Here is an 11,976-nt window from a genome sequence, read left to right on the forward strand (position 1 = left end):
CCATGAATAAAAAATTACAAACAATATAATACAGAATTATCTAAATATTTACTGAGTATAAAATGCTTCAAAAAATTAATTTGGAAAAACTCTTTAAGAAATATAGATCTACATAAATAGAAAGTGTCTCAAACAGTCCAATAATCTGAGCTCTATATCCAGAGCAGGAAGATGTAAATGAGGTGAATCTGCTGTATTGTTCATGATGATGTCAGCAGCCTAAATGATCATCTCCAACATCTGTGGAGAAGTTCTCTGGTGCTGCTATCTCCTCTCTAGCTTCTGAATGCAGCAGGAACCAGAGCTGCTCACATTCCAGGCTGGTGCTGAAAGCAGAGGGAACGATACATTGATCTACTGGTTCCCACCGTGATCCCAGAACTAAATCTACCTTTAACACTCCTCTCTTCTCCTCCACCAGCAGGCTCTGCTCCTCTGTTCACTTCGCTTTTCTCCAAACTATCATTTTACCAAACTAAACCTCATTAAACAAGGAGATCACAGTAAAATGCTGAGTTTAATATGAAATAGATGCAGTATGAAAACGACCAGCATGGAGAGTGAACATAATCAGATCAGAATAATGATGATAAATAAGCTATATTCAAACACATTGATGCTGTAGGACAATTAATTTAAGTTTTATCATGATTTAAACATTTCTGAATCCAAGTGTAAATTCTTTATCGGTTCATTTCTCTCCATTCATTACTGGGAGCGCATGATTATTTTGGTTGATTCTTTTAACAACCAATCACAGCTCTTAGAAGACAGTGTCACACCTAGCAACGGGGTCAACCTCAACTAGCAACGGGGTCAACCACACCTCCTCACTAAGATAGGAATCTGTCTTCAGAGTCGCTCTCTGAGGATCTTTGGGAATACGGGCCCTGGACTCTACTGCTGTGAGTAAAAAGTCTTACCAGGCAGAACATCTGCAGACACATCAGAACATTTCCTCTGAATCTCTTTCTTTTACGGCTTTATTGTCTCTCTTTGCCCTGAAAATAAATCCTTACTAATAAATACTTTTCTGCTCATTTTTGGCACAACTTTAATCTTAGAACTAGAAGTTCTGATGCTGTGTTCAGTAAAAATCAGCGCATGAACTTTCAGATTTCCAAGCAGGAAGCAGTGGTCATGAAGTGGTGAATGAGTGAAGAAGGCCTCATTGTCAGTTTATTCCAGAGATGATAGAAGTAACACAGAAAGCTCCGAGTTAACCTGAACGCAACATGTCTTCCAAGACACAGTTCTGCTGCAGAACCTCTGGATCATTAACCTACAGAAGCTGAATCAACTGAATGTGATTTTACAGTTAAAAGCAGTGCAGGAAACGCCCCCTCCCACCTCTAGGATCATGACCTCTCAGAGACAAACATATCGATCCCAGTTAAAAGCACAGTGGTTGCAGGTCTCCAGCAGGCCCACGGGCCCCTCCTTATCTCCGCAGCCAACCGGACGGTCCCGTTCATGAGGTCAGAGGCTGGAAGCAGCCGGAGGCCGAGCGACCGTTGTGGGTCACCGTGACGAGCAGCGCTCCTTGCTGGCGCAGTCGTCCTGGCTGGTGGTGTCTCCGTTAGCCATCATCCCGCAGGTCCGCCTCTTCTTCCTGCGGTGAGACGAAGCGTCGCCCTCAGACCCCGACTCCCCCTGCAGGACAGACAGGTCACACACGCTCAGAGCGCCAAGAAATCACATGACAGGAAGTACAGCATCTCTGGGTCATTCAGTGAAAGTCAGAACACGGATCAGAACAACTTGTGTTTCAGGTCCTACATCAGAATTGGAGTCGGACGAGCTTGACGATGACGAGGATGAAGAGTCACTGGAGCTGTCAGATGCGATGCCCGTCGACTCCTGCAGGTCCACCTTGTCTGCCAGCGTTGCCAGATCCGGCCGCTCCTGCTTTAAAATCCTGGAACAACCAATCCAAACAGGTTTTACTCCCAACTGTCACCCGTTGATCCAGTTTTCCAGGCGTTAGCCGCCTGCACAGGTGTTTTATCAGACAGCAGAAGAAGAAAACCACTCAACATTTTATTCCCTGCATGAATTTGTATATATGTATATTTAAGGACATAAAGATATATGCATAATATATCTTATAACGCTTAAAAAAAAACCAGACAAAAAAACCCAGAGAGCAAAGTGTACCGGAGTGAAATTCCTTGTTTGTATGAACGAACTTGGCAATAAAGCCGATTCTGATTCTGAAAAAGTTAAAAGTCAACCGAGTGATTGGAAAGGAAGCAGGAAGTATAAGGATCAGGAACATCTGATCGCTCCCAGAAACAGCTTCCAATAAAAAAAATTCATAAAATCACCTCTTTATTAATAATAAAACACTGGATCATTTCCTAAACAAATAAATAATAATCTAATCTAATCTAAAAAAAAAAAATAGTACTTACCGGTACCACTTCCTGGACAGTTTGGGTCGTCCTCGGACCGTTTTGTGCCAAACGATGGGGAAATTTGTGGTGCTGGCAAAGTTCTGAGTGATGGCGATGGTCGTGTCCAAGTTGAGGACGACGTGCCACCATCCACCTTTAAAAATAAAAACTATTTTTAATAAAGTCCAAACATCTAAAGTCTGACGTCAGTCATCCCGTGGCTCCAAATCGGTTCTGTTAAGGTTAGATAAAAGAGCAATCCAACGAACAACCGGGCCGATGTCTGATCATTAAGGTGATCCAAGTGGCTGGAGGTCTCTGAGATGTTTCAGAACCATCAGCTGACAGCAGCTCCATGTTTATCTGTATGGAACGCAGGTAACCTGGTTCTGATCACAGAACAGACTGGGAAATGTTGTTAGGCTGATCTACCTACGACCCGATAGACCAGAACACATGACAACACTGGGCTGGACCAGGACCTACACATTAGAACATGTCCTATACTTATTACATGAAGGTCTGGATCACAGGAACGAAAACAGAAAGGATTCTGGATCGGATCAGGAGTCTCTACAGGAATTGTTGGAACAAGCAACCTGAAACAGAACCTGCTCCTGAGGGTCCAACTCCCAGAGCTGTGTGACAACAGCAGCTCAGGGTTTGATCTGACCTCATCGGCCCGGCTCGCAGCAGGTGTATGTGGGTCACGTCGGTTGTCTGAACCGTCGGGTCCACATGGAGGTCTCTGCCGGGCCACCAAGCAGTCACATAATACAGAGTCAAACTAAAATTCATCAGTTTTTCATTTATCCAACATCTGGGAAGGTCCTCATCAGTTCTTCAGCTCTGGAGAACCAGAGGGTACATTCCAGTCCAGTACCGAACCATCTCTGAATCATTCAGGCAGAGGTTCTGCTGCAGATGGAAAACTGGACTCAGTCCTGGTTTTAAGAGCTGATGAACTCCAAACAAACAGAAATATTCTAATATGAACAAAAGCAGATTTGTGTTCACTGACCCGGAACAAAGACGGTCTCGCCGGGCCTCTGCAGGACCTCCAGCGGCCTGAACTCTGGGGGCCAGGCGGGCTGCTGGGTCCGGGGGTACACCACGCTGAACCAGGTGATAGCCTCGTCCTGCTGGTTCCCGCCGTCCTCCCTGGTCACTTTGATGAGCTCCCGCGGCGTGTTGGTGGGGAACAGGCACCAGCTCTTGTGGCCCTGAACCAGGGCGTTCCAGGCGCTGGTACCCAGCGGGTCGATGTGGATGCCAGTGCCGGAGCGGGCCGGGCCCATCACAAACCACCTGCAGAGGGAAAAGAGGTTAAACCAGGTGTTTGTGATGAATAGATTTAAAGATATGGAAGGTCAACAGGAAGTTAAACAGGAAGCACACCTGTAAGGAGGTCTGCGTTTCTCCCCTGCAAACTGGAACAGGTCGTCCCTGAAGAACACCGGGATCTCGTAGTCCTCCAGCAGCTTCCTCCGTTTGGCGTGCTCGCCGTAGCTGCTGTCGAAGATGTAGAGCGGACTGTCGTCTTTAGTGGACTCCAGGTACTCCACGTAGTACTTCATCTTCATTTTTACGGAGTAACCGTCATTATCCTCCCCGCACTTAAACTTCTGGTTTCGGTATTTGCGTTTGAGGCGCTCCATGGTCCATTTTTCCCGAGCGGGCCAGTTCTCCTGACAATTGAGGAGGACGACGGGTTTGTAGGGCCGCTCGAAGCGCGAGATGAACTCTTCTGGAGAAAGACGGAGGGCATCGACGCGCTCCACGTTGTCCTGGAACACAGCAAATCCTTCAGCGATGGACGCAACGTCATGGGAACTAAGTTTACACGTTTTAGATAAGATGAAGTTCCAGCTTTAAAAAGACTATTTCAATCCTGCTGCATCAAACTTAAGACTCAATTACTGACTCTGCGCTACAACTACAACGGGACCCAAAATATTATTTATTAATATTCATCCAGTTCTGCGTTTGAGGCTGCAACACATCCCATGATAAAGATATTCCCACCCTGACTTTCTGGCAGTAAGGATCCTGGTCCATGAAGGGGTCCAGGTCCAGATTGTACCATTCGTCCTAAAAACCCCTCTAAATGTGTCCACCAGTATGAGACTCATCTCCAGCAGTCTCTGTTTGGTAAAGATCAGAACAGCAGGATAACATCTGTTGTGAATCAGATCATTATGGATAAAACAAAACATCAAGTTGGCTTGTAGAGCTGGACAAAGGTTCTCCACAGTAACCCCTGCTCCATAAGCCTCTATGAGCCGGTGATGGATGATGGTTCTGGATAAAGAACCGTTTGACAGATCAGAGATCAATGCTGTCCAGCTGAAGCTGCTACCTGATATCGAGGTAATCTTTAGTAAAGATGATCATTTTTTTCACTTTAAAAACTATCATCTATATTTTAGTTTACATTTTGTCTCAAATATTTTGATCCTACGTTTACTATTTATGGTTTACATTTATTAAGGTGTTTTCACACCTGAGATGTCTGAGGAACACTGTAAACAGTCCAAGGTTCTGACACTGATGGTCTGAATGGAGATCATCTGAAAACATGACTTAACAGCGTATTAATATACATGTTCCCATCTATAGAGCTACCATTTGTGCTCCTAGCCTTTAATAGGTAATTAGGCTCTAGTAAAAACTATTATATATAAACACCTTAGATAAATGTTTTAGATATTCAACCCATAAATGCCACTTTTAGTAACTATAGTCTCATAAAACACAAAAGGGTTTATTTCCATCTTGGATACAAAAATGTGTAGCTTAACATACATGAAGAAAGTATCTGTGTCAAGAGGAAATAAAAAAACAAAGTTTGAAGGAAATATTTTTAAAAATCAAACAGACCTACAGGTAAATAATGCTGCCACAGCAACATCCATCAGCAGGTATGACTTCTTCTCAGAATAAACAACCATTTTAAAGTTCTGTGCCAGATTGATTTTCTTCAGCTTTACCCGTTTTTCTGCTCATGTGTGACACGTTAACTTTACACAGAAGCTCTAAAATAGTCTAAACGCGCCCCAGCAGAGACTCCTCCAACAGAGGGCGCTCTAACAGCAGCTCCTACATTGTCTACGTGACTGTTGGCACTGTGAGCCATGGCTAGCTGCTGCTAGCTCAGCTAGGGGAAACAAACTGACTTGTTACCTTTACGGTTCGGTGCGACACGTCGAAGTTCTCATAATAACCGTGTTTCATCCAGTCTAGGGAGTCCTTGAGCTCGGGTCTGGCACTCCGCTTGGCCTCTTTTATTCTCTTCTTACTTTTATGGTTCATTTTCTTACGGTTAGCAGTCTCTGATTAGCCTGTAAAGGAGCTAACTGGGGGCTACATTTACCCACCTGCTCACAGCGTCGCTTTAAGAACACAACACAACATCATAAACAAAAGTTGCACACGAGATTCTATAATGTTAAACTATAAATGTAAGCTTAACATCCGCTGAAACGCCGTTAACATTTGATCAAAGCCAACAGCGGGACACACAATGCTTGTGAAACTGATTACGCAATTAACACCCGCCCTAACTGAGGTCGAAGGTAGCTGATTGGCTGCCACAGCGTGAAAGCTGCAATGCACTGATTGGTTTAACGTCACACGGACCATTCCCGCCCATGGATATTATTGGCTGCTACCTTCAAGTTTTATGCCGAGGTCGGAATATTTAGTTTATTTTGAAAGTCATCTTTTCTTAATGTTCAGCGAAATTAATAAAAACTACATCGTTATGGGTGTTTAACAACATATAGATTAGATCGGATTTGAAACACAACAAGTAGCTAGTCCCACTGGTTTTCCCGCTCCAACCGGTACACAATGAACTGCATTTCCAATCAGCATTGCGACCTCCGAGGAAACCGGAACTCACCATTAGCACTGGGCTGGACATTTACTATGGAAGATATACTCTGCCCTATTTACCAGCCGGCGAGGAGAGCGGCGTGGCGCGAAGGAGGAGTTAGCATTTTATTTCAGCCTAGCTCTCAGCCTGTTTTATTAACGACGCGGGTTTTTTTTTTTGTTGACTGGCTGAGTTATCTGATCAGATGTTTCGATGCCTAAACAAAAATGTTATATTAAATTAACAAACAAAGTGACTGGATTGTTTGGACTTACAATTAATTAATACCGTGCTTTGCTAATAATCAGATTTAGTGTAATTTACATTTTTATTTTACATATTTATGTTACTCATGATCATCAGTCGTATGAAGAAGGTACACTGCTGGTCACACCCCCAGCCGCTCGACATACCGGCTAATTGGTAAGGAACGGACCCACTCATTTGACCGCGGAAGAAGACACAAGCGTGGCTGTCACAACCATAGACATTTATGTATGAATGTCTAGTCACAACGATTTTCATTACAAAAACGGCGTTAAGATCAACTGAATGTAAGCCCGCGGGTGCTGCTATTAGTGAGCTCTGCAATGACGTAGTTTCTGGGTTTGTTAAAGAGCATGATGGAGCAAAGAGGAGCAGAGACGGGGAGCACAGCCTGCAGAGTTTTCACCTTTAAAGACGCGAAATCCCCCCAGGAGAGTCTTAGTGTCTGCATCCCTGAGGTCTGTTACTGTTCACCATCCATCCAGTGTCTACACCCGCTTGTCTTTGCAGGGTCATGGGGACAATGGTGACTATCTCCAGCGGTCATTGGGCGGGAGGCGGAGTCCACTCTGGACAAGTCTCCAGTCCATCACAGGGACACAGAGAGACAAACAGGACAAACAACCACACAGTTAGGGGAATGTTTAGAGACCAATCAACCTAGCAGTCATGTCTATGGGCTGCACGATGACGTAGTTATTAACACAGTCCCTGTTGCCTTGCAGCAAAAGGTCCTGGGTTCAAGTCCGGTCCGGACCTTCTCCTACAGTCCAAAATGAATAAGGTTAGTTGGTCTCTCCATATTCCCCTTAGTGTGTGTGTAACTGCGATGGACTGGAGACCTGTCCAGGGTGTCCCTCTCATCCAGTGACCACTGGAGATAGGAACCAGCTCCTCCAGAACAGATGTTTACAAACCTTAAGATCAGTTTTTCTTTTATTACAGTAAAATGATCAGAAAATTCCAACATATAATTTGAGAAAATTAATTCAGTGGGAAAAAAAAATCCCACGTTAAGTTAAAAAAATAGTTTTTACAAAATAGCTGGTGGCACAATTATTGGTTCCCCAACAGTTCTTCTAAAATAAATCAATTAATATTTTTAAGTTGACGAGTGTCCTTCAAAGGTGAAAAAAACTTTAACAGCTATCTTAAATGACTGAAAGCTCCAGAAGTCTGACACTAAACATGTTTGAAAGCTTTATCGACATATCGGGCCGGTACAGCAGGGCTGGTTAAAAACATTGATGATTGTTTTGTAACATAAGGAGCCACATTAATATTAATAAGTTCTGATCTTTCATTAGTAGTCCATTTAAACCAGTGGTATCTGAAGTCAGTCCTCGAGCGACGGTGTCCTGCAGGTTTTAGACGTGTCCTTGCTCCAACGCAGCATCTCGCCTTGTTCTGCACAGACCTTCTACTAGATGTGATGGATCAGCATCTCAAACATGCAGGACACCAGCTCTCCAAACTGACTGCTGGTTGTAGGTAAAATACCCTGACTTTTACTCAAACATCTGGGTAGAAGTTCACCAGATGTTCCTATTTGGAAGTGGGCTGTGATGGCGAGAGAAGCTCTGACTGTGATCCTCCATCAGGTTCTGGACCCCCAGTATGGGATGTACGTGTGGCCCTGTGCAGTGGTCCTGGCCCAGTATCTGTGGTTCTACAGAGACCAGCTGAGAGGCAGGGCAGTGCTGGAGGTGAGGAGAACTATTCTTCATTCTGGAAACCTAGCAGGAGATGTTTTCAGCTCATTTTACACATGATTTAAACTTTTACGATTTCCCCTTTAAAGGGAAAAACTTCAGTCCTGTGAAGTTTTGGGCCAGTTTCTACGTTGAGATTTTTGTCAGAAATTCTCCGTTTACAGCTGCAGACGTTTCTGAATAAAACTCTTCTTTAACTGGGCTTTAATCGTTCCAGTATACTGAAACCATTCTCAACACTCTGGACCCGAATTTATCACGACTTGAACTGTGTGCAGGGCCTAATGGTTCTGCTCTGTAGTGGTTCTGGAGGTCCTCTGTCCAGATAATGAAAGGTTTTATAGAGTTTCATGTGGAGTTCCTCAAAGTTTCATCCTGGGCCTCAACATGTTGTCTCTAGGAATAATTTTATGAAAATAAATCTGTATTTATTGAAGTGACTGAAGATCATTAAATGAATCTGAACTCATTTCTGTGGAGGAGTTGAAGCAGTAAATGACTCTTCCCTGTCATGTTTTATCTGCTTCAGTACCTCAGAGCCCAGCTTTGTATTTTCATGGTAACACTCAGTGACACCAGCTCAAGGAAAGAGGCCCGGTTGATCCGGTACCTGGTGTTGACCCGAACCTCTTTGTGAATCCTCTCTGTGCCCAGCTCGGAGCCGGTGTGAGTCTTCCTGGTGTGGTGGCTGCCCGCTGCGGCGCCGAGGTGATCCTGTCCGACGGCTCAGACAAGCCAATGTGTCTGGAGAACTGCAGGCGGAGCTGCGAGGCCAACGGCCTGCAGGACGTCACTGTGCTGGGCCTCAGCTGGGGGGACGTGTCCCCGGACCTCCTGCTGCTTCCTAAGCAAGACATCGTCCTCGGCTCAGACGTCTTCTACGACCCTGAAGGTCACTTTGTGTGTCTGAAGGTTTGCAGTTCCTGTAACTCCTCACCATGCTGGTTATTAAGCTGAGCAACTGTTCTCTGCGTCCAGATTTTGAAGACGTTCTCGTGACGTTTGTTTGTCTGCTGAGGAAAAACCCAAAAGCTCAGTTCTGGACTACCTACCAAGTGAGAAGGTATGCCTGCTGTTTACAGACCTGGACAAAGTTTGAGCTACCTCTGGTAAAGTTGTGTGAAATATTTAAATGAAATCCAACCTCAGGTTCCAGTCCATTTATTCAGATGGGAAAACAGTTCAACTCTTCAGACCAGCTGCTTGTGCAGGAGGCAAACAACCTCCTCTTTCCTGCCATCAGAAACATAAAAATGTGGGGTTTCTTAACCTCGACTGGGACCTTTGACCTCTGGTTAGATGGACTCAGGTCAAGCTTTTCAGGAACAAACACTCCAGGTGGGTCTGCTGTGAACCTCCTGCCCACTGTTAAGTACGGTGAAGGATCTGTGATGCTGTGGGCCTGTTTCTCTACCAAGGGCTGTTAGAGTGCGCAGCATCATGAACTCTTTGAAACTAGCATCTAGAGGACTCCTCTAGAAAGCTGAAAATGGGTCATGGGATGGGATAAATGGGATAATGGTGTAAAACTTGACCACCACAGAAATGGTTCCTCAGACAATAAATCATTGTTCTTCTACAGTGAGGAGAGCATCAGATGGGAACCAGGACTATGGACCATCTAGAAAAGAATGGTCAAAGATCTGTCTCTCCATATGCTCCAACCTTGGGAAATGTTAGAGGAGGAGACTCGTTACTTCTTTGGGACCCCTTTCTCCACTGAATGCACGCACTCCCATTAAAGTGTGGCTTTTTCTGAGTTCAGTGTGAGACGCTGCTGCAGTAAAAGATGATTTAATTTAAATTTATGACACACCTTTAGCAGCGGGCCCACAGTCCACATCAGGGTAGAAAGAGGTTGGTTTTTATCCTGTTTGTATTATTTATCAGTACCAGTTATCATTCTGTAAAACATCAGTAAAGTAGATGATTTTATCACTTGTCAACCTTCTCCTCCTGCAGCTCAGACTGGTCCATCGAGGCTCTGCTCCACAGGTGGAAACTGGACTGTGTCACGGTCCCGCTGGCTGACTTTGATGCAGATCAACCCGAGCTGGCTGGGTCCACTCTGCCCGGCAACCACAGCATCCAGATGATGATACTTACCAGGAGGACAGAGGCTGAATAACCCGCTGCAGGAAATCCACGGAGGCTTCCTTATCTCCTCACACTTCCCATAACAATAAGCTGCAGCAAACAGGAAGCTAATCTGCTTGTTTCCTGAGTTAAAAACTTTTGAAAGCTGCTTCATTAATCAGAATATTAAGCGAGTGTTTGGTGAGAATATTGTGTGCATTTTTCTAGTTCTGGCTCCCTTTAGCTGCAGGATCTCAGTCTTCTCAGCTTTGTTGCTCATAAGTCTGAGATCTTCCTAGGACTGACCCAGAAAAGAAGAGACTCCTTATTTACTCAGGATCTGCAGCTGTGTTTCATCCTGTGAGCAGTAGGGGGCAGTGTTTCACTGATAACCAGCGCTCTTGTATTCATTGGTTTTATTTACATCAATTCAGTTCAATTCAGTTTATTTATATAACGCCAATTTACAACACATGTTGTCTCAAGGCAGCAGAAGCTCGGACGATGCTTCTCTCCAGAAAGGTGTCACAGGTAGACACAGAAACAGGCCAGGTGTAGCTTCTAGGAAGAGAAAAGAGAGAACATAAAGTTAAAAGCTGAAATAACAGCAAATAATGCAAAACTAGAGAGTAGTATGAGAATGTAGCGAAGAGGGTGAAAGTGGTCATTATGTCCTCCAGCATCCAAAGCCTATAGCAGCATAATTACACAGATAGTTTCAGTTCAGATTATTTATTCATATAGCGCAGACATCAGCGTCTGCTTCACTTATAAGCTGTAGTTTGATGAACGCACTCTTTGGTTCTGTGAAATAAAATAAACTCCTCAGAACTGACAAAATTAATATTCTTTTTACAAAAGTATGTACACCCCATGAGCCTTTTCATGTTCTTTGTTGTTCCAACTGCAAACTTCACTGAAATCCTAAATCCACTGGAGAGAAACAGTAAGACAAGAAGGAGAAGGAAAATAATAGACAGTCTTCACATTTTTACAAAAAACGATACTCTTATATAACACTTCTAACAAACTTACTGTGTTTAGAGACCCCTTAGTAAACTGACTCCATCCATCGGCCATACCTGCTGATTCATGTAGTCATGTCTTTTGACTGTGGGCAAAGGCTGGAGAACCCAGAGTGAACCCCCACATGCAAGAGGAGAACCTGCAAAGCCCATGCAGAAAGACCCCTGGGATTAGAACCCAGGACCTTTTTGCTGCAAGCCAATAGTGCTACCAACTGCTTCACCAGGGAGCCTAAACAGGGTCCAGCTGTGTGTGATTTGATCTCAGTATGACTGCAGCAGACCTAGAACCCAAAGGCCAAAATTATTCAGAGAAGCAGTCAAGAGGCCCTTGGTAACCCCTGGAGGAGTTGCAGAGATCCACAGCTCCAGTAAGATAATCTGCTGATAGGACAAATATTAGTCATTTACTTCACAAATCTGGTCCTTAAGGAAGACTAGCAATAAGAAAGCCAGTGTTGAAAGAAAGTCAGAAGAAGTCAGAATCCATGTAGAAGACACAGCAGTTAGGTGGAATAAGGAGCTTTGCTCAGAGGAGACCAGTACTCACCCTGAAACCACAACCCCTACAGTAAAACCAAGTGGTGGCAGCATCATGATGTGGGACGGTGAAGCTGGTCAGA

General features: G+C 44.4%; 2 protein-coding genes across 5 annotated transcripts; one reads left to right on the forward strand and one right to left on the reverse strand.

Moving 5' to 3' along the window:
* Positions 1–1,037: 1,037 nt before the first annotated feature.
* Positions 1,038–5,964, reverse strand: LOC124864234 (bifunctional arginine demethylase and lysyl-hydroxylase JMJD6-like). The gene is made up of 6 exons (XM_047358923.1): positions 5,580–5,964; positions 3,795–4,183; positions 3,418–3,704; positions 2,415–2,550; positions 1,780–1,918; positions 1,038–1,653 (listed from the first exon to the last, which is right to left on the reverse strand). The coding sequence occupies exons 1-6, from the start codon at positions 5,706–5,708 to the stop codon at positions 1,522–1,524; spliced, it is 1,212 nt and encodes a 403-aa protein (XP_047214879.1). The 5' UTR covers positions 5,709–5,964; the 3' UTR covers positions 1,038–1,521.
* An 809-nt stretch (positions 5,965–6,773) lies between these two features.
* On the forward strand, positions 6,774–10,877 carry LOC124864460 (probable methyltransferase-like protein 23). 4 transcript variants are annotated; one of them, XM_047359245.1, is made up of 6 exons: positions 6,862–6,998; positions 7,848–8,031; positions 8,142–8,246; positions 8,907–9,144; positions 9,231–9,315; positions 10,215–10,877. In XM_047359245.1, the coding sequence occupies exons 3-6, from the start codon at positions 8,163–8,165 to the stop codon at positions 10,378–10,380; spliced, it is 573 nt and encodes a 190-aa protein (XP_047215201.1). In that variant the 5' UTR covers positions 6,862–6,998; positions 7,848–8,031; positions 8,142–8,162; the 3' UTR covers positions 10,381–10,877. The 4 variants fall into 4 exon arrangements, with proteins under 4 accessions (XP_047215199.1, XP_047215200.1, XP_047215201.1 ...); XM_047359243.1 differs by lacking the exon at positions 7,848–8,031 and having other exon boundaries at positions 6,774–6,998; XM_047359244.1 differs by lacking the exons at positions 7,848–8,031; positions 8,142–8,246 and having other exon boundaries at positions 6,774–6,998.
* Positions 10,878–11,976: the final 1,099 nt, after the last annotated feature.

This window comes from Girardinichthys multiradiatus, chromosome Y (assembly GCF_021462225.1).
Source record: "Girardinichthys multiradiatus isolate DD_20200921_A chromosome Y, DD_fGirMul_XY1, whole genome shotgun sequence".
Classification (NCBI taxonomy): domain Eukaryota; kingdom Metazoa; phylum Chordata; class Actinopteri; order Cyprinodontiformes; family Goodeidae; genus Girardinichthys; species Girardinichthys multiradiatus.

Excerpts from the sequence above, each read along its gene's own strand:
- LOC124864234 (XM_047358923.1), bottom strand. The coding sequence starts at position 5,708 with ATGAACCATAAAAGTAAGAAGAGAATAAAAGAGGCCAAGCGGAGTGCC. Across the intron at positions 1,919-2,414 it reads CTGTCCAGGAAGTGGTACCG|GATTTTAAAGCAGGAGCGGC; the intron begins GTAAGTACTATT and ends TGGTTGTTCCAG. Across the intron at positions 1,654-1,779 it reads CGTCCGACTCCAATTCTGAT|GGGGAGTCGGGGTCTGAGGG; the intron begins GTAGGACCTGAA and ends TCTGTCCTGCAG.
- LOC124864460 (XM_047359243.1), top strand. The coding sequence starts at position 6,894 with ATGATGGAGCAAAGAGGAGCAGAGACGGGGAGCACAGCCTGCAGAGTT. Across the intron at positions 6,999-8,141 it reads TTAGTGTCTGCATCCCTGAG|GTTCTGGACCCCCAGTATGG; the intron begins GTCTGTTACTGT and ends ATCCTCCATCAG. Across the intron at positions 9,145-9,230 it reads CGTCTTCTACGACCCTGAAG|ATTTTGAAGACGTTCTCGTG; the intron begins GTCACTTTGTGT and ends CTCTGCGTCCAG.